Source organism: Echinops telfairi, unplaced genomic scaffold (assembly GCF_000313985.2).
Source record: "Echinops telfairi isolate 266 unplaced genomic scaffold, ASM31398v2 ScPeMD7_2291;HRSCAF=2852, whole genome shotgun sequence".
NCBI lineage: Eukaryota > Metazoa > Chordata > Mammalia > Afrosoricida > Tenrecidae > Echinops > Echinops telfairi.
The window spans coordinates 8,449,952-8,473,159 of NW_022106189.1; the positions used below are offsets into that span (position 1 = coordinate 8,449,952).

Below are 23,208 nucleotides of genomic sequence, written 5' to 3' on the forward strand. Positions count from 1 at the left end.
CCATGTTCACTGCAGCACAGTTCAAATAACAAAAAGTTGGAGACAGTCTCAATGCCCATCAGCAGAAGAATGGATAAAGAAACAATGGCACATACACACAATACAGTAAAAAACCCTACAAAACAGTGACAAAAACATGAAACAACTCATAAAATGGAGGGTCCTGGATACCATTGTGCTGAGTGAAGTTGTCATCCCCCTGGAGGATAAGATAATTCTGTTGATGATGTCATTAATTTAGGGTCTGAGTTAGTGTATTGTGATAACCTGGCCAATAAACATATGTGGAGTTAATTGAATGGTGGAGGGATAATGCCTCGGTGACCCTCGCCTTTCTAGTTCTCCTGTCTCTTTGCTTTGTGATGGTTGGACCAGGGTGCAGCTCCCTAAGCCAGTTCCTTGCTTTAGCTGGCGAGGTTTACTTCCTGCAAGACATCCCTGAGAAGCTGCATGGACCTACCCTGATGCAGCCCTGGGTGCTGGAGCAGCCGTGTGGAGACCCCTGCCAGCGCTGAGATGCTTACACATTCACTGACTCGGCTTTCCTCCTACAGTTGCCATCATTGTGTGTGTTTTGTGAGATGGACGAGGACTGTGTGGATTGGTGTCAGACATATGGGTTAATGTTGGACTTGTGGGCTTGGGCAGCACTGGGTTGGGATGTTTTCTTGATGTGCACTTAACCTTTCTGTAAAACTCTCTCTCATACATGAGGTTCTATGAATTTGTTTCTCTAAAGTACCAAGACTAACACAGGGTCTCAAAAGTGAATCAGAGACCTATTTAAACCATAGATATATGAATAGATTTTGAGTTCATAGTTAATTATAGCCCCAAACTAAGACAAATTAATTCTTATGATGTGGCCCTGCTTTATGCTTCTGCTCTTGAAGAAATCATTGATGATATGATTTTATAGTAAATAAGGTTATCATTGTGGGTGCTGAAGAAACCAGATGGTGACCAGTTACTAGCAGCAATAGAATCTGGGGTCTTAAAGACTTGTTTTCAAAGTAGCATCAATTAAGTTCATGTGTAAAAAGCACATCACACTGGGCAACCCAAGAATCGTAAATAATAAAATCTAAATATCAAGATGGGAATAGTATCAGAGTTTAAATTCCTTTTTTTTCGTTTTAAAATAATTTTACCGGGGGCTCGTACAACTCTTATCACAATCCATACATCCATCTGTTGTGTCAAGCACATTTGTACATTTGTTGCCTTTATCACTCTCAAAACATTTGCTTTTGACTTGAGCCTTTGGTATCAGCTCCCTTTCCCCCCTCCATCCCCAAACCATTGATAATTTATAAGTTATTATTTTGTCATGTCTTACACTGTCTGAAATTTCCCTTCACCCACTTTTCTGTTGTCCATCCCCCAGGACGGGGGTTATATGTAGATCCTTGTAATCGGTTTCCCCTTTCTCTCCCATCTTCCCCTTATCCTCCTGGTATCGATACTCTCATTATTGGTCCCGAGGGGTTTATCTGTCCTGGATTCCCTGTGTTTCCAGCTCTTGTCTGTACCAGTATACATCCTCTGGTCTAGCCAGATTTGTAAGGTAGAATTTGTAAGACAGTGTGGGGGAGGAAGGATTAAAGAACTAGAGGAAAGTTGTATGTTTCATGGGAGCCACCCTGACTGGCTTGTCTTCTCCCCGCAACCCTTCTATAAGGGGATGTCCAGTTGTCCACAGATGGGCTTTGGGTCTCCACTCTGTACTTCCCCTCATTCATTTTTTTGTTCTTTGATGCCTGATACCGGATCCCATTGACACCTCGTGATCACACAGGCTGGTGTGCTTCTTCCATGTGGGCTCTGTTGATTCTCAGCTAGATGGCCACTTGTTTACCTTCAAGTCTTTAAGACCCCAGACACTATATCTTTTGATAGCCTGGCACCATCATCTTTCTTCACATTTGCTTATGCACCCGCTTTGTCTTCAGTGATTGTGTTGGGAAGGTGAGCATCATGAAATGCCAGTTTAATAGAACAAAGTGTTCTTGCATGGAGGGACTACTTGAGTAGAGGCCCAATGTCCATCTGCTACCTCAATAGTAAACCTATAAATACATGCACATAGATCTATTTCCCCATTGTCATATATAAATATATTTACATATGTACATGTCTATATTTAGACCTCTATAATTGCCCTTTTCCTCCTACTTGTTTCCTCTATTTCCTTTTACTTTCCTCTGGGCCCACTATAATGTTCAGCCTTTATTTGGTGTATTAGTCTGGGTACTTTGGAGAAACAAAGCCACAGCAATTCATGTATAAGAGAGAGGTTTATTTAAAGAAAATGTGCATCACGAAAACATCCCAACCCAATGCTGTCCAAGCCCACATGTCCAACATTAACCCATTAACCCAACACCAGTCCACAAAGTCCTCCACCTCACAAAACAGAACTAGAACTAGAACGTGAGAACTAGAAAGGTGAGGCTCACCACCCATTTATCCCTCCGCCTTTCAATTAGCCCCACATGTGATTACTGGCCAGGCTGGCCCAATTAACTAACTCACTTGGGTTTCAGTAATTCCTCTCGGTTACATTGCCCTTGATCAAGCCCTACCAGGCCTCCTACACCCTCCTTGTCATAGATTTTGGATCACTTGTTGTTCCCTTGTCCCTGGGGTTATTCATAACCAGTTCCTTTCCCTTGCCTCACCCTCACCCCTCCTCAACCATTGGTTCCGTTGTTTACTCCTACAGATTGTTTATCCTGCCTATCTTATCTAGAGATAATAATATGCCCAAAAAACAAGGCAGAGCAAAACAAAAGAAAACAAAACAACAACAAAAAATCAATGACTAAAAAGAGAAAAGGCTGTAAATCAGTTGTTCTCATCCTTCCTAATGCTGTGACCCTTTAACACAGTTCCCCAAGTTGTGGTGATCCCCCAACCATAAAATTATTTTCATTGCTACTTCATAAATGTAATTTTGCTACTGTTAGGAATCTGGTGACCCCTGTGAAAGGGTTGTTAGACCCCCAAGGGGTCGTGACCCACAGGTTGAGAACCACTGTTGAAAATAGTTCAAGGTCTGTTTTTTGACCTTTAGGTGTGTTTTCCATTCGAGTCTGATGGGGTGCCACGCCCTGGCTCCAAAGTCTATTTCTGGTATTCCTTCAGGACTTCCTTGCTCTGCTCCCCTTGCTGTTCTGTTGCACACCCTTAATGTTCTGCCCCTATCGGAGTTTAAATTCTCAATGCCTGGTTTGTAGAAGCCTATGGATGACAGTGGAAGCCCAAAATCCATTTGCAGGGTCCACACATGGATTAAGTGCCTAGTGACTCCCCTCTGACTATCTGAATCCAAGACATGTAAATAGCCTTGTTACCATAGAGAGAGAACTGTTAGGTTGATTATGGCAAATGTCATTGAGTTACAAAGTAATACTTTATCATTTCATCTCCCTTTTGACCCATTTAAAAAAATCATTTTATTGGGGGCTTGTGCTAGTCTAGAGAAACAAACCCACAGAAAATCATATATAAGAGAGAGTGTTATATAAAAGTTAAGTGCACATCAAGAAAACATCCCAACCCAGTGCTGCCCAAGCCCACAAGTCCAACATTAACCCATTAATCCATATATCCAACACCAATCCACAAAGTCCTCCTCCATCTCACAAAGCAGACACAATGACTCCGACTGTAGGAGGAAAGCCTAATCAGTGAATGTGTAAGCATCTCAGCGCTGGCAGGGGTCTCCACACGGCTGTTCCAGTACCCAGGGCTTCATCAGGGTAGGTCCATGTGGCTTCTCCTCAGGGATGTCTTGCAGGAAGTGAGCCTTGTTAGCTGAAGCAGGGAAATGGCTAAGGCAGAGGCACCCTGGTTCGACCATCAGAAAGCAAGAGACATGAGAACTAGAAAGGCGAGGCTCACTGAGCCATTTATCTTTCTGCCCTTCAATTAACCCCACATGTGTTTATTGGCCAGGTGGTAAAATAAACTACCTCAGGGCTCGTACAGCTCTTATCACAATCTATCCATCCATCCATCGTTTCAAACACATTTGTACATATGTTGCCATCATCATTTTCAAAACATTTTCTTTCTACTTGAGCCCTTGGTATCAGCTCCTTAATTTTTCCCCTCCCTCCCCGGCCCTTCCTCCTTCATGCACCCTCGATAATTAATAAATTATCATTATTTTCTTTTGACCCAATTTAAAAGTTGTTTCTGTTAAAAAAATGTGATGGAGAAATTCATGTGGAATATGTATTTTTTGGGAATGTGGGAAGGGAGGTTGGGGGTAAATAGGAGCTAATAACAATGAGTACAAGAAAGAAGAAAATGTTCTAAAATTGATTGTGGTTTATGACTGTAAAACCCCTTTTAAATAGGAGAGAAATATTGAAGTGTAAATGTGAATTATATGCCAATAAAACATTTTTAAAAAGAAAATATAAAATGAATATGTAGAGATTAAGAAAAAAGATAGACATAATGCCTTCATCAGTGGGCTCTCATATAAGAACAATTGTGAGGCAGGCACAGACCAGGCAACGTTTTGTTCTGTTGTATATAAGATTGCTATAAGTTGTAACAACATCTGAGGTGTCTCTAGGTGGGTTGGAAAATCAGTCTTTTTACTAGTATTCCAAGGTTCAATCATTTGCATAAGTCAACGCCTCCTCTGTCCTTACAAATGTACTTACTTTAAACATTTCAACTACATGGATTTACAGCATATGTGGCTTTGTGTCTAGTTTAGTTCATATAGTATGTTTTCAAGGTTCAGCCACATGGCAGTATGTAATAGTGCTTCACTCTCTTTTATGGCCGAATGATATTTTATTATATGGATATTTGTTTATTTACTCACTGACTGATAGAAGTTTGAGCTATTTCTGCTTCTGACTCTATGAGTAGTGCTTCTGGGAACATCTGTATAATAAGGTTTTCCATGGGTATACATATATTTATATTCATATAGCCTTTCTAGCTATAGTTCCTTATGCAATATATTATGACTTGTGGCCATAATCTCATTTTGGAGGTCAATCTCTACTATATCAATGGACAGAACTAGGGTGGAATTAAGACCTGACTTTAGTAGAAGGTAGGAACCAAGTCACACTCTTTTCCTTGGAGGAATCTTTAGACTATTTTTGGTAGAGGGTGTGATTGAAGACAGCATCCTTCATTTTCCTTAGGGGTATGGCCAGTCCTTATGGGTAGGGTCTCTTTCAGCAGGAAAAAGACAAAGCTTTCTACTCCCTTAAAGAGACCCAAAGCCCATTAGCAGGCCACTGGAGACCTCCTTTTTGAAAATGATGAGGGCAATGAATGTACAAATGCGTTTTACACAATTGAATTATGTATGGATTGTGATAAGAGTTGTATGAGCCCCTAATAAAGTGAAAAAAAAAGAAAATAATAATAACTTATAATTTATCAGGGGTCCATTAGGGTGGGAGAAAGGAGAGGGAGGGAAAAAAGAGGAGCTTATATCAAAGGCTTAAGTAGAAAGAAAATGCTTTGAAAATGATGATGGCAACATATGTACCAATGTGTTTGATACAATTTATGTATGGATTGTTATAAGAGTCCCCAATAAAATGAGTAAAAGAAAAAAAAAGAGGTAAAATATATGTATACATATTATATTTATATAGATATATATAAAATAGTAAAAATAAAAGAAAAAGAATGGGATGTTTCCAAGTCTCCTTTATTTCTTCTTTGGAGAAATGTCTATTCACAGATGGTTTTGAAGATTAAAAATGAGCATTAATCTTTTCTATTACAATATATGGCTTAGTTTAATGTCTCAAGTCACTGATTTTCTTTTTTACTTTAAACAGTGCCATACTTACATAAGAACTTTCAATATTTCTTCTTGAATTAAGCCTCCCTATTTTAATCCAACTAGGGTAGGAGGTATAACCTTACTGTACAGTTTCATTGTGCCATTTATAGCACTTAACACAACTTTACGAAATAATTTATTGTGAGTTTAGACTGAGCATAATACTCTCTTTCAAGAGCAGGTGATAAATACTCAGTCCAATAAAACACAAAGTACAATAAACTATTTAGGGGAACTGTTTTCACTATTATTGACTATGTGATTTTAGGTAATTTACTTTACCTCTCTAAGCCCTAAGCAATTCATAAAAATGGAAACTGAATTATATAACATTAAATTCACCCTCAGTCTTAAAATCCTAGGATTGAAAAAAATCATAGGAACAAATATTTCCATGTGCCTTTATAAAAGCAAGTAAAATTCTTCACTAGAGAGATTTACCAAAAGACAAATGAGAACAGAACATAGAGTAGAATACAAACAAAATTATGCCATTAGACAACTTTCCTTCCTAAATCAACAATAACAAAGAGCCAAAGATGACTACTGGCATAGACTGTCACTGAAAGACAATGGACTAACCAAGAGACTATGGGGATAATACAACAAAGTACAATCTATAAACACCATAGCAATTCAGTGTTGGCTTAATCCATTGCTGTTAAGTCGACTATGACTCATCATGATCCTACACAACAGTGTAGAAGTGCCCCATATGGTTTGCAATGCTAATATCATTAATGATGCTGAATGCCATACCTTATTCCTGTAGTGCAGTTTGTGGGTTTGCATAGCAACTGTAGTCCCCTCCCCCCAATAGTTTAATTGGCACATAATTTATATATCATACAATTCTATAGTTCAATTGTTCAACCACATCAATTTTAGAGCATTTCTCCGGCCCCCCCAATGGTAAAATCACCTCTAAAATGAGTTGTGCAATCACAATCAGTCCTAGTGCTCCCTCCCACTTCCCCTTTTATTATTTACTCCTGTAGAAGCACACTAGCCTGTGTGCTTCTGAAATCCCCTTTCCCTCCCTCTCATCTACCCCCAACGTCTGCACCCCTATAAACCCTTTTATCAGTTATTATCATTATGCATCCATTCCTCCTGTGTTTCACAACTGCGAAACCCAACAGAAACAATAAAAAACAAAATCGTACTAAAGTGGTCAGGATAAAATTATAATACTATAAAGATAGAAACAAGAAATAATGAAGAGACACTCCCATCAGCATTCAGACTGCAATTCTTTATGGCAGTAGAAAGACTTGTCTTTCTCCATGGAGTGACTGGTGATCTTGGAACTACTGACCTTATGGTTAGCAGCTTAACCTGGAACCACTCGGGCACCTTCTTCACCTGATTGGTTAAAAGTTGAGTCGTGGGGGTGAAGGATGTCCAAGAGCTCTTAATTGGTTAAAAGTTGAGCCTCTTAATTGGTTAAAAGTTGAACCGTGGGGGTGAGTTCTGTACTACACTTGAAGGATGTCCAAGAGTTATAGTCTTAGGAGTTCTGCCACTCTTTATCAGACCAGTAAGTCTACTCTTTATGATTTTGAGTTTTGGCACATATTTTTCTCCCACTCTATCCAAGACCACCTACTGTGATTGCTTTCAGAGTGAATGTTATTGAGAATTGGGTACTACTCATCTAGGTAAGTGGTTCTCAATCTTTCTAATGCCGCGACCCTTTAATACAGTTCCTCATGTGGTAACCCCCAACAATAAAATTATTTTCATTGCTACTTCAAAACTGTAATTTTGCTACTGTTATGAATCGTAATGTAAATATCTGATTTTCAGGATATATTTTCATTGCTAGAAATTGAACATACACATAATTAAAGCATAGTGATTAATCACATAACAATATGTGATTATATACAGTAAATATTTCACAGTATATAATCAAATTGTTATGTGATTATATACTGTGAAATATTTACTGTATATACTCGAGTATAAGCCAACCCGAATATCAGCCAAGGCACCTAATTTTATCACAAAAACTGCATAAAGTGTGCTGAATAACTCAGCTTCTACACGAGTATATACGGTATGTGTTTTCCAATGGGCTTAGGCGACCCCTGTTAGACCACCAAAGGGGTGGCAACTCATGGTTGAGAAACGCTGATCTAGGTCTTCAGGTCTTAGGGCCGTGGAGGCTGAGGCCAATAGTTTCATCTTAGATGGACACTCACAAGCTATGAAGACCCTATTGACTACTCACAAAGTAGAATGCTGAATACTGTCTTTGTGCACTCTTTTAAACCAACTGAGCGTAATATCCCATGAGGTTATATTCCTGATCTCCCAGGCCAAACAGTCAATCTCTTCTTCAAGGTGTTTGGTATGACTAATTTCATAATTTTTTACCCTGCATTCTGTACTAAATTCATACATATACAACAAGGCTTCAAAAAGCTTGTGGAAAAAAAATCCCACTGTATTTTCATTCCATTATTCCATACAGTTTTTTAAATATTCTTGAATTTAAAGCATATGTAAATAAATAGATAACTTGAAATACCCTCTGCCAAACCTTTACAGTGATAAATCGGTTGTCAAACTCAACTTGTGCCTAAACATCAGAAAGTTCCAGAACTGGACATACTTTTCCTATAATAAATAATGGAAAACCAGATAATTGGTTCTTTTAAAAAAAAATCATTTTATTGGGGGCTCATGCAACTCTTATCACAATCCATACATAAATCAATTGTATAAAGCACATTTTAAAATATTGTTTTATTAGGAGCTCATACAACTCTTATCCCAATCCATACATACATCAATTGTGTAAAGCACATTTGTACATTCATTACCATCATCATTCTCAAAACATTTGTTCTCCACTTAAGCCCCTGGTATCAGCTCCTCATTTTTTCCCCTCCTTTCCTCCCTCCCTCTTGAACCCTTGATAATTTATAAATTATTTTGTCATATCTTGCCCTGTCCGACGTCTCCTTTCACCCACTTTTCTATTGTCCATCCCCCAGGGAGGAGGTTATATATAGATCTTTGTAATCGGTTCCCCCTCTCTACCCCACCCTCCCTCAACCCTCCCAGTACCACCACTCTTACCACTGGTTCTGAAGGGATCATCCGCCCTGGATTCCCTGTGTTTCCAGTTCCTATCTGTACCAGTGTACATCCTCTGGTCTAGCCAGATTTGTAAGGTAGAATTGGTTCTTAAGCCCCAAAATTACCCTCATAAATTAATTTTTCTAAGACTTTAAATGACTATGGGGTTTTTTAGCCTCTTGTCTATCACTCACTGTCTTGACTGTATTATCCCCCTTGAGTTGTTTCGGATTTATCCTAATTAACAATAACTTTTGAATCTCTTCAATGGTCTAGATTCTTTATTTCTTGGTTAACGATTTCACAACTTTTGCTACATTAGCTCCTTTAATCACACCCCCTCTCTGCACTTGCCCCCCCACCCTCCCAAAATGTTGATAATGTCTTCTAAGCCATGTTGTAGTCAGCCCCCAAATCTGACAAGTGGCTACGTGGTTCAAATTTCACGATTTCGCTCTTTAACTATATAGTGGCTCCCATAGTTTTCCTCTTAGTTTTCCTGCTAGTATCACTAACTTAAATCACTATCTTAACACAAATAAAGCACAAAAGTGAAAAAGGATAATGACAAATGTTTTAATGCACAAACATAGGTACTATATGTTGCTTAAGCAAGAGCAGCGCTTAGAATGAAGCGTCACCCTTTGTGTCTGCAGCGAGATGTGACACACGATGCGCTATAGGCCCATACAGATTTTCAAGTTGGAATTTTGGTTAGACCATGGAGCAAAGTTTGAGATTCAAGCTATTTTTCACTATATAAGCAAGGGTAAAGAAAAGATATTGCTACTAGGATTCCAGTTCATACATATATGGGTTTATTGTAAACTTGTGAAAACATGTCTCTGTAATCAGGGGATAGCTATGTATAGTTCTCTTAGGAATACACTTGTCTTAGTCTTTTAGGGTGCCTTTAGAAAAAATATCCAACTGAAATTGTAGCTTTTAAGGGTATCTTCTAGAAAAATTAATTTAAGGCAAATGGGAAAATGAAATAGAGTTTCATTTTACTTGGAAGCAAAACCAACATTCATAGAGGAAACTGTCAAGAAATCAAACAACTTATTGCACTGGACAAATGTGCACACAAGAGCTCTTGAGCTCTTTAGTGTTGGGGAGCAAAGATGCCCCTTTGAAGACGAAGGTGTGGTTGACCCAGGCCATGATCTTTTCACTGACCTCTTATGGCTATAAAATTTGGACGGTGAGTAAGGAAGATTGAAGAATGGATGTATTTGAATTATGGTGTTGGTGAAGAATATTGCTATGGACTGCCACAAAGTACCACTGACTGAAAGAAAAAAACAGATCTGTCATGGAAGGAATAGAGCCAAAATGTTCCTTAGAAGTGAGGATGTTGAGACTGTCCCAAGTCCTTTGGACGTGTTATAATAAGAGATCAGTGCCTGGCAAAGGACATTATGCTCGGTACAAGGTCATTATAAAACAGAAAGACCCTAACAAGATGGAATGGTATACTGACAGCAACGATAGGCTCAAACATAGCCTCAATTGTGAGGACGGTGCAGGAGTGGGCAGAGTTTTGTTCTGTTGTATATCGGGCTTCTCTGAGTTGGAAATGACTTAATGATATTGAACAACAACAACATGAATTTATAGCTGTCATTTGTGTACATGTATGTGCGTGTGTTTCTGACCATTTTCTTTGTTCCATGTATTTTTCTGAGCTGACTTCATTTTTTTTGTTAATTGATTTTCTTATCATTCTCTTTATTGCTGACTTAGTCTTTATTAAACTCTTAAGACTTTAATTTCAATATGAAGGTTTATGCATTTTCTTTTAGATTACTATAATTTATTATCTTCCTACATTTCATATATTCCAGTCTATTTTGATATACCCTTGATTTGGAAGTGTGTACCTACACCATTTTCCCCCCGCTCTTTTGGTTTGCAGTTGTCATTGTTCCCTACAAATTAACAAGTCTAGTTCCCTATTTTCATTTGTGTATGTTTATTTTATTTTGTTGTTATTGCTAGGTATTATCCTGTAAGTTTTGACTCATAGCAACCCCAAGTAAAACAGAACAAAATACTAACCAATCCTGTGCTTTCCTCACCATTATGATATTTGCGACCATTATTGTAGCCTGGATTTGTGTTAGAAACGGTGATGGCACAGTGGGTTAAGCAATGGTTTGCTAACCAAAGTTTCTGTGGTTGTATATACAATATTTGGCCTTTTGTGACTGATTTCATTTAGCGTAATTCATTCTAGGTTCATCTAGTTGATATACTTCTTTATCCTTTCCTTTAAAGTGGTGGGTTCCAAGACTAACATCTTTACGTCCATTTCACTTGGTTATTGGGTCTTTGTTACACAGGATCTGGGTAGTATCTGTCCAGCCTCCCTTCTTGGGCCAATCCATTTGATTTGGACTCTTGAGCCATGATCTTTGTCTAGAACCCAGAGCAAACGAATAAATTATGGGGGTAGGAGGGAGAAAGAAAGACACCGGATATCTGCTCATCTGTTCAAATATAAACTTCAGGGGGAAAAGTCCAATAAGCAAACAATGAAAACTTAGACAATGGAAGGGAAAACACAAATTACAAAATGGAAATTGCAGAAAAAAGGAAGCACAACAGATGTAACATAATGATATTTCAGAACACTATGGATAAAAAAGAAATTCTATTTTGTAGAGAGAACATAAAGAGGTACCTTTGTAGGTACAATCAGATTAGAATCAGACTTCTCGATAAGAAAAGGGAATGTTAGAATCTAAAGTGACGTATTTGTTCTAATCATTTTATTGGGAACTCTTACAGATATAGTAACATTCCATAGTTCAATCACATTAAGCAGTATTGTACAGTTGCTATCACTATCAGTTTCATAACATTTTATTCCTTTTTGAACATCGTGAAATATTTTTAAAGGTATAAGATAAATGCTTTTAAGCCTAGTCTTTTATACTCAGTCAAGTTAGCTGAAGGAAAAAGAATGAAATTTTCAGAGTTGAAGTTGTTCTATATCCTTGCCAACATTTAATTTTGTTGATCATTCAGTTGCATCTTTCACAGTGGGTATGTAAAGGCAACTCACAAAGGCTTTAATTGGAGCTTCTCAGCTTACAATTGTTGAGCACCTTATTTGCTATGTGTATGTTTATTTTTAAATTGAATTGCCTTGGTAATTAAAAAAAAGGATTTAGTTGACCAATTATGTATGCTCGTATTTCTACACTATTTTGTTTCACAGACAGACTGTTGGGATTTTTCAATGAAACTATATTCAATCTCTGGATTAATTTGAGTTAATATTCTAAAAATATCAAGTTTTTCATTCTTTGAATATGGTATGTCACTTAGGTATTCTTTAATTTCTTTCAATAGTATTTAGAATGTCATGAACAGGAAAAATCAAGCTATGGTGATAACTAAACAGTAATAACTTATGAGGAAAGGGAATTATTTAATGGGAGCATGAGAAGGCTTTCTAGGGTAATGACAACCTTGATTGGTGTATTAGGACTTTGATAGTTCAGTGGTAACATTTTCCACTTCCATATGGGGCACCCAAGTGACTCCTGGCCAATGTACCTCATGCAGAGCCCGTTTTTCAGTGGAAGCTTATGTGAATAGGTTTCAGAGGCGCTTCTAGAGTAAGACTGACTAGGAAGGAAGGCCTGGTGATATGCTTCCAAAAAGAAGTCAATTAAAATTCTATGGGTCCTAACAGTCCAATCTACAATGGATCCTGGGGATGGATCAGGATTAATAGTCTTATGGCAGCCTCACAATTGTTCCTATGTTGAGCCCACTGTTGAGCCACTGTATCAATTCACCATGTTGATGGTCTTCTTTTATTTTATCAAGCATGGTGTTCTTCTCCAGGGGCTGGTTGCAATAAATAAGTGGAGATATCCGAACTCCTCTGGCTTCATTCACTATTGCAACAAGGCAGGGGTCAGACATACCACTATGTTCCACCTTCTTCACCTATTTTGATACCAACTATTCCTCAGCCAGCAGCCAAGTCTTTTTCAGATCCTCAGTCTCTCAGCCATGTGGTCTCTTGGCCTTTGCATCCACGGGCCTGGGAGCCAGCCTGTTGCTTGTCCCACAGCTCCACAGTCTCATCACAGAAGGTATCCCACAGTCTCATAGGCCCGATAAGAAGGTACCCCATAGTCTTGGTGCTGCTCCTCTGAGTTAATGCCAGTCTCTGGTGCATCCGGTCTTGCTTGGTGGCCCCCATCACTTCACACAGAGATCTTGGATGTGCTCTTCCAAATGGTCCCTTGATTTCTCTCTCTTTCCCAGATGACTTTTCTATACCTAGGAATGCCTTCGATGGAGGCATGGTTGACGGAGGTCTTTGAGCAGACTATATCCTCAAGAACAATGAAGGGTGGTGTCTTAAAGTAGAGTTTAAAGATGCCTCCAAGGAAACAAAGGGTGTTGCTTGTTTCACACCCTTTAATTAGGTGAGCATTTAACCCCAACTTAATATTGTAACAAAACATAAAACCCATTGTCATGGAGTTGATGCCAACTCATAGCAACCTTATAGGATAGGGCAGAATTGCCCCTGTGGGATTTCAGAGACTGTTGTAACCCTTTATGGCAGTAGAAAGCCCCATCTTTCTCCCATGGAGTGGCTGGTGGTTTCAAATAGCTGATTTTGCAGTTTGTAGCCCAAGTAACTACTGCATCACCACGGCTTCCTGTAACAGAGAACTCCTTCCAAAATGGTATAGGAACATGCATATAGTCCAGAATTATAATGTAGCATATAAGGAGTTGTGGCAAGAAGGGTCATATTAATTGACTCTATCTCACTTGACTATATTTTCTTTGATGACAAAGTCTCACTATCCTTGCTTTACTTCCTGCAACACATATGTCTATTCTATTGGCAACTCAACAACAATTCACAGTCGTTGAATCAATTCCAACTGACTCACAGTGAACCTGTTGGGCAGGTAGGTTTCCAAGACTAACTCTTTAAGAGAGTAGAAAGCTCTGTCTTCCTCCTCTATGGTTTATCTAATACTTTTTTGCTAACATCATAATTCAAAGGCATCAAATTTTCTTCAGTCTTCCTTTTCACTGTCCAGCATTTACATGACTATGACATGAATGAAAGACCATGTCTTTTAAGAAGCATATATTAGTCTTTAAAGCAACATCTTAGCTTTTAATCACTTTACAGAGATCTTTTGCAGCAGATTTACCCAATGCAATATATGTTGTTTGGTTTCTAGATTTCATGGGTATTGTGGATCAAAGTAAAATAAAATTCTTGACAAGTTCAATATCATGACTTTGTTTATTGGTCTAGTTGTGAGGATCTTTCTCCCCCTTTGTTGAATTGTAATTCTTATATAGTCCTGGATCTTCATCAGTAAGAGCTTCAAATTCTCATTTTAAGAAAGCAAGTTTCTGTATATTTGTATAGTAAGGTTGTTAAAGATTTTTCCTCTAATCCTAATGCCACATTCTTCTTCAAATAATCCAGCCTCTCAGTTTAGTTCCTCTGCATACATATTGATTATGTATGGGGAATAGATACAATATTGAGACATACCTTTTCTGATTTCAAATCATGTAGTATCTTTTAGTTTTCTTGAATCAACTGCCTATTGCTCAATGTACTGGTGTTTGCATCAGAACAATTAAGTGTTCTAGAATTCCCATTCTTTGTAGTATTATCTGTAACTTGTTATGATCCATGTAATCTAATGCCATTTAATTCTGAGAGACATTGGCTTAAAAAAAAACAAAACAAAAACCCAATGTACTCTTTTGTAATTTTATCAAATGCCCTACACTAAGATATTAAGAAATCATCTAATCTCCAGGAACCTTTGAATGCAGATAACTTTCCTGGTTGTTGTTATATGCTGTTGAATCAGTTCCAAATTAGTGAATCCATGTACAACAGAATGAAACTCCTTCTGGTCCTGCACCATCCTCACAAACATCCCTATACAGCGTTATTATTCATTAACTACAGATCAATGAATGATTTAGGTCATAAGATTAATGTCAATCGTTATGTTAGAAACAGGTTATCTTTAGTAACAGTTCTACAGATATTAATATAGTATGGGATACAGAGTACCAATATTTATTTTGCAAAGTACCAGCAAATATTCCTAGGTATAATGTACAAGAAAAAAAAAATTTTCTTTCTCTCCTTTTTGTTGCACATTAAGACCTTTCCAATTCATATCTAGGGAAAAGACTGTGAACTTTATTTTAAATAGAAATTATTAAAATCTGAGTGAGGTTTAAAATATAAAATGAGCAAGATGATTTCATCTAATTTTAAATGATGATGATACCCTTTGATAAGTGGCTAGAAATGTTCACACCAAAGCAGGCTACTGTAGTATAAAACCACTTTGCCTTTTAAAGCAGAGTGTCCAGAAGGTAACATTTTCTTGATGAGCTAGGCTCATCAAAGTGAAACGAAATTATTCTATATACTAGCAGGTAAAAATGATTCAGCTAGATTACACTGAATTGGTAATTAGCTAATATTTTCAGTAGATGCATTCAGCATTTACTCTTACGACAGCGTCACAGAGAATAAGTCGATTCTGGTCATTTTCAAGCCCTTTAAAATGGATTGAATGTGCACAACAAATCATTCAAAAATTACCTCTGGAGAAGGAAGAGTCAAGAACTGGAGAATATGACGTGTATGAGAAACTACTTCCGTGAACCTTTGCCATGAGACCTGAAGAACTGGGTGGTTCCTGGTTATTACTGAACATATTGATTAAAAATTCTATACAGAATCCTAATCAAAAGTAGAAAAATGTGGAACACAATTTCATATTGTGTTCAAATGTGGAACAGAAACTAGAATTTCTCGAGCCATGTGGACTGGCTAAACCCTTAAAAATACTATACTGATAATCTTAAACCAAAAATACTCTGGAATTTTCCCAAAAGCATATAATAGTTTAGCTTAACTATTTATATATGCCTGTTTTGCATATTGATTTCTTTTAAGAGCTACCTATATAGAAGGACATCATGCCTGATAAAGCAGAGGGTGAGAACAGAAAGAGGGCGGCCCTTCCCAAGATGGACCGAGACAGTGGTTGCACCAATGGATTTACTCATAAAAAACAACTGTGAGTATAGCACAGAATTGTGCAGTGTTTTCTTCTGTTGTACTTAGGGTCACTATGAGTCACAACCCACTTGACAGCACCCAACAACAACATATGGATTCAAAGCAACAACAGCATTTCGAGAGATCGGATATGGACCCACAGGGCCCAACAGTGTCTATTAATAGGGAACAAGAGGTAGAGAATAGTTACACAACTTAAGAATTTCAATTGATTTCTCTGAATTGTACAGTTGGAAAATGTTGAACTGTTGCAAGTTTTGCTATATACAGTCTCAATAATAACAAGATAAAATTAAAATAATTATTCTGCTTAAGAAATACTATCACGCCTTTCCTCTGAAAGCCTAGAGGAGGCCCTCCTGTGTGAGGCTTCTCTCTGTCTGTCTCTCTGTCTCTGTCTCTCTCTGTGTCATTTATCCATCCATCCATCACCTCTCTTCACAAAGGAAGAGGGCCTGTGTGGAGAGGAGAGTGGGAAGGGAGGGGGAAAAATGTAAGTGGTAGATAAGCAAAAGGAACATTTGTGGTTGGAAGTGATGATTTGGGCAGATAATAAAAGTCACTTTGAAGACAGTACAAAAGAACAAAGATAAAAACAAATAAATTCCAGGAGGTGTCTGAGTCTTAGAAAGGAAAAAGCATTAATCTATATACCTTAGCAATAAGTCTTCACTGTAACTACTTGCTATTAAAGGAGATGTAGGTAAGCTGTGGTCCCTTGTGATAGTATTTCTTTTCTTTGTCTTTGTCACGCGTAGGTTTTATTATTCACTGCCATCATATATATGGGGATATGGGATGAAGGTTCAAACCTACACCCTCCCTTCCCACTCTCCTCTCCGCACAGATTTATTTCATAAATACATAAATTTTATTGAATTTAGCAGACAGTACTGGAATGATGTGCAAAAATCATTCGATCATATTACTCAAAATCTCCCATATAGTAATATTTCTGAAAATGATCTTTTTAATGAGGTATCATTATTAAAAATATATATTGATAAGGAAGAGGTTAAATCTTGGGCATCAGCAAAAATCACAATAGAGAACAAATGGTTAGAAATATTTCATCATTTTGAACCAAACCATGTTCTATGCACTACATTTTGTGGAATACGCACTATCCTTACCAGGAACTAATGCTGCGACTGAATGCAGTTTTTCCATGGTAAATAAAGTGTGGACATCAGAAAATTCAAATGATAAATATGGCAAAGAATAAAATAATACTACACATAATTTTTTAATGTATCATATTTATAAATTGTACTTTATGTTGAAATTAAAAAATATATATTACAATACTATTTTTGCATTCTATGAAAATACTTGTTGTTCCATATAGAGCAAATTTTTAATCAAGAACCCCCCCCCCCCCCCCCCCTGTCAATGGTGTCCCACTTTACCAATGTTAAAATATGGTCACCTTAGTATAGGGGCTAGGGTAAACTACTGGCAAGTTTGATAAGTTTAAGTTGTTGAATACAATGCCAGCCAATATATTGTATTTGATGATTTATTGATTTAACAAATTTTGAGTGTTATCCTAGCTGAGACTCAGATTTTTTAGCTCAGCACAAAAATCTGCTTAAAATGGTAATTTTAATTTCCTATTAAAATATAATGGAAGTTGAGGTTTCCTTAAGTAGGAAATTTCTAGGTTACTACAAACCTCCAATTTATATACATGCCATAGTTATGAAATAATCTCTGCAATAATCTCAAATATTTTGTTAATAATTTGAGATGCATACGGTTTTAATAACAAACAAATGGTACATTTCAATACGCACCAAAACATTCTAATGACTACAATAATATGTTTAAAATATATTAATGTATTTGGAAGAGTTTCTCCAATGGTTTTATGCATAGGTAGGTACTTTACACATGAACTGAGAGAAATGTTTAACTAATGTTAAATAGGAACTGTACCTAAAACACAGACTTGGAATAGGGCTTTGAACTAGTTCAAAAAGGTTCAGTCGTGGTTGAAAGAAACAAGGGCAGTGTACATGTTGTATAAAAGAAAACAAAAACAAAAACACCTCACTGCCATTGAGTCCTTGCTGACTCATTCAAAACCCTCTGTGGGTTTATAAGACTTAACTTTAGGGGAGTAGAGACCAGTCTTTCTCCAGAGGAACTGACGGTTGTTTTCAACTGCCGATCATTTGGATCTCAGTACAACTCATAACCAACTCACCACTGGGGCTCCTACAACATGTTCTATGGTAACTATTTATTGCACTGTGGAATTTGAACCATGTAGGAAACATGTACTTATCCCACTCAAAGATGGCAGCCAACACACAGTCAAAATTGTGTGGTTAGCCACCACCTTTGTGACTGTTTCCTACTCAGGTCCAATTTTGCCATGGTTTTACTCAGTAAAATTTTTACAATACAGAAAAAATATGCACTGCATGTACTTAACATAATGATATATCACTAAGGCCATAGTATAATTGCTAAACAAACCTGTATTATCAAATGACAATCACAATCAATTTTCTTTCTTTAAAAAAAAAGACATATTAAGGTCCAGAATACTAATATAAGCATGGTTGAAGAAATCTTTCTATAGAACTTCAATTAGAAAACTCATATCTATATGTTAAAGTTGCAGATGGACATTGGGCCTTGACTCAAGTACTCCCTTAACACAAGAACAGTTTGTTCTAATAATCCAGCATTGTGTGATGCTCACCTTCATGACACGATCACTGAAGACAAATGTGGTGAAGAAAGCTGATGGTGCCCGGCTACCAAAAAACAAAGTGTCTGGGGTCTTAAAGGCTTGAAGACAAACAAGTGGCCATCTAGCTGAGAAGCAACAAAGCCCACATGGAAGAAGCACACCAGCCTGTGTGATCATGAGGTGTTGATGGGATCAGGTATCAGGTATCTAAGACCCAGAATAAAACTGTACCCAAGGTGAGTTGGGGGGCAGGGGGGACATGGAGTGGAGACCCAATGCCCATCTGTAGACAACTGGACATTCCTTCACAGAGGGGTCATAGGGAAGAGATGAGCCAGTCGGGGTGCAGTATAGCACCGGTAAACACACAACTTTCTTCTAGTTCTCCAATGCTTTCTTCCCCCCACTATCATGACCTCAATTCCACCTTATAAATCAGATTAGACCAGAATACGCACACTGCTACAGGTAAGAGCCTGCAACACAGGGAATCCATGATAGATAAACCCCTCAGGGTCAACAATGAGAATAGAGATACTAGGAGGATAAGGGGAAGGTGGGGGGACTAAGAGGGAGTTGATCACAAGGATTGACATATAATCTCCCCCAGGGGGACGAACAACAGAAAAGTCGGTGAAGGGCAACAGAGGATGATTTAAGATATGAAAATAATAATCTATAACTTACGGCGGGTGGGTGAGGGAGGGGGAAAATGAGGAGCTGATATCAGGGGGTCAAGTAGAAAGAAAATGCTTTGAAAATTATGATGGCAGCATATGTACAAATGTGCTTGACAAATTGCATGAATGTATGGATTATGATAAGAGATGTAAGAGCCCCCAATATATATATTCAATAAAAAATAAAAATACAACAATGTTGAAAATGAAGCTACTACCCTTGCAAAAACAATAATAAAAATTTTTTTCAATATAACCTTTCCAGGTTTGTTTCTATGCAACTATATTTACTACAATAGACTTCTATCATTAAAAAAAGCAAATAAGCTATTAGAATTTAGGAAGAGTCACTTTAGGGAATTTCCTTAAGTGTTAAGCTAATTCTGAGTTTAAGTATACTGCTTTATAAACTGTTACCTCTAATTTAAATTAAAAAAAGGTAGCTGTAGCATTCAAAATCATTTATGATGCAAGAAACACAGTCATATTTTATGCACCCAGGCATACCTTGTTTGGTTGTACTTTGTTTCATTGTCTTTTACAGACACTGTACTTTTTACAAATTGATGTGTGGCAACCCTGTATTGAACAAATCTATCAGTATCATTTTCCAACAGCATGTGCTCATTTTGTGAATCTGTGTCACATGTGAATCTGTTTCACAATATGTGAAACTTGTTCAAAGTGCTATTGTACTCTTAATAGTCTATAAAAAAAACAAGAAATCAAATTGACTGCCATTGAGTTGATGCCAATTTATAAAGATGCTATAGGACAGCATAGAACTGCCTCTTTGAGTTTCTGAGTCTTTAACTGTTTACATGAGTAGAAAGCCCCATCTTCCTCCCTTCGAGCATAAGGTTATTTCAAACAAACCTGTGGATAAAAGCCCAATGTGTAACCATTATACCACCAGGGCTCCCTAATAGACTATAATATAATGTACATATAACTTTCATATATGTTGGGAAACCAAATTTTCATGTGACTTGCTTCTTGGCAGTAGTCTGAAACCAAGCCACAATATTTCTGAGGTATGGCTATATAAAAATAATATTAATTTGGTAAGTAGTTGGTTGGGGATTTTAATGCCACTACAACGCCAGTATGTACTTAAGTGTCTTATTAAGTGCTTCATTTGCTTTTATCAGCTATAATTGTCACTATAACTCCATGACAAAGGTATAGTTATTACATTCATTTCACAAGTAAGTCAGCCCAAGGCCACACATTTGGCAAGTGAATTCAAAGTCTAGGTATGGTCTGATCCCAGAAACTGAAGGTCTTAGCCACCAACGTTTTGTTTCCAAATGTAAGTGGACAAATCTGATGTCATCTATTTAAAAAATCGACCATTTAAAGAGTAAATTCTGATGAATGAAAAATAAGCTATTTTCTTTTAGATTAATTCTTCATTTCTATTAAGAGAAAACAAATATGTGAAAAAGAAGAGGTATTCTACGCAATGGGAGGAAGTTCAGGGGCCACGTAAAGAAACAGAGACTGAGCTTATACTGCCCTTATTTTAGGAATTAAACATATTTAGATGTTATTCCAATTACAAGCACCTCTATGTAGGTCCAAGCTGCCAACTTTTAGACTAGCAGTGAAGTGTTTAACTATCTGCACCACCCAGGGAACCCACAGTGAAGAAAGAACAAATATTTCTCAGTTGATTTAATTTTCATACCTTCCCGATGTATTCTTCAGTATGGCAAGCGCATCTGGATAACCATCCATGTTGTAGTCTCCAATACGAAGGGTAATTGGAATTGGTATTTCGGTAGGTCGCTGTTCCTGAACAAATGGCACAAAGCCCCAGAGGGTCCCTTTATTGCTGAAGTTCTGTAGCACTGGAACCCACTATGGTTTAAAAAGAAAAAGATTAACCTTAGGAGTTATTTTCAGAAGACGAGTATCACTTGAAAAAAGGTTGTTTTCAATGTTACTTTAATTTTGACATTGATAGGTCTCCAAAATAAGTACCATTTTATTTCTTTATTGCTATGATACTAAAGATTATCTATTATAAGCAAATTTGGTGAATAGCTGGCTGATATTTTAGATAAAAAAGAGTCTCCTTTTAATTTGTATTAGTCATTTTTACTTAAACTTACACATGAAACTTCAGAAGGTTTTTCACAGGATCACAAAATCTTATGGTCAACCTGATACTCAACTGTAAGTGAATTGACCAGTTTAATGTTTGTGTTACATAGAAATATATCCTCAAATAGTTACTGGAAAGAAAAAAAAAGAAAACTAAAGAAAACTTTAATATCATCTAATTCTAATGTCCTTTTAGGAGGACCAATTTAGAATGAAAATCAGAAGATGGCAGTCTCCCTTTATCTGCTGTACCTTTTAGATATGAAGATAATTTTAGCCCTCATCCTCGGCAAGCAGCTCTGAGGTTTCTCAAACACCAGCAGGCCTGACAAGCTCTGCCTGCAACTGACAGGCACATCTTGGTCAGGAGAAGGAACCCTGCCACCCAAATCGCTGACGCACACGTCAAGTTTCTTTATTGCCATATTGAAGAGAGATTAAGCTGATTTTTAATGAGCTTTTAGAAAGTATCTAGTTTGATGGCTAAATCTTCACTTATTAATAATATAATGAAAAGCTGAGAAGATGAAGAGTAGGAATCAGCTAAGGGTATGAATGGCGGCACATAACCTGGAAATGTCCGGAAAGAAGCAAGCACAGCTGACTTGAAATGACGAGAGGCAAATATGCCGACAGATGTTTTTATCTGCAGGTTGAGTTGTTCTTATGGTTTCAAGCCAAGCTATACTAAAAACAGTTTTCGGAAGAGGTTTCAGTACACAGGACACCCTCGATATTTTATACACTCTCTAAAGAAAGCATAATTTGCCAAGAAAAAGTAACTTAATGATAAAGACAGGTACTGGATTGTTTTAAAAATTGTTCTATTCCTTTAATCAGTTTTTCAGTCTTTTATAGATCAAAAATACATTATTTTATATGCTATTTATATTTTAATGTTCTACTTGACTTTGAAGAAAATTGATTTTATTTTAGAGGAAGATAGGCAATTTCAAAAAAATGTCAGTTATCACAGATTTCTGAAGAGGGTGACAATTAATTAGGATAAATCATGTGAGATAAAGTGTTCTGGTTAAGGCAAATGTATCAAGGCCTAGATGGTAAAGAGATCTTACACTTAATGTCATATCTATAACAATTATCAACGAGCTGTGACATTTATGTTCTCAGAGATGACTCTGTGAAAATATTCTTACAGTAGACTATAACTGAAAAAATAAATTACTGATGTGCTTATACCCATGAATCAACAAGTAGCTGTTATTTAATATAATATTATTTTAAATGATTCACAACTTTATAATAAACTTAAACGTGTAATATTTAAGTGCTTTTAGAAAGCTGACAGCATGAAGATCTTCTACAATTTTATTATAAAATATGATGTTCCTTACTTACAAGGGCTACACAAGCCAACATGGTATTTTCTATTGCCTCATATGTATGTGAAAATTGGACACCGAATAAGGAAGACTGAAGAGGAACTGATGCATTTGGATTGTGGTACTGGAAAAGAATGTTGGAAGTACCATGGACTGCTAAAAAGGCAAACCAATCTATCTTGGAAGAAGAAAAGCCAGAGTGCTTCTTAGAGGCAAGGGTGGCAAGACTTCATCCTACATCCTTTGGCCATATCAGGAGAGACCAGTGTCTGGAGAAGGACATCACGCTTGATAAAGTGCAGGGGTAGTGAACAAGAGGAAGGCCC

General features: G+C 37.2%; 1 protein-coding gene across 1 annotated transcript in view; it reads right to left on the minus strand.

Moving 5' to 3' along the window:
- ITFG1 (integrin alpha FG-GAP repeat containing 1) overlaps positions 1-23,208 on the minus strand; it is a 237,140-nt gene that overhangs the window by 98,819 nt on the left and 115,113 nt on the right. The window contains exon 10 of the mRNA XM_004704695.4: positions 21,121-21,293. Coding sequence (XP_004704752.1) covers positions 21,121-21,293 — 173 coding nt within the window. The remainder of the gene's footprint in view (positions 1-21,120; positions 21,294-23,208) is intronic.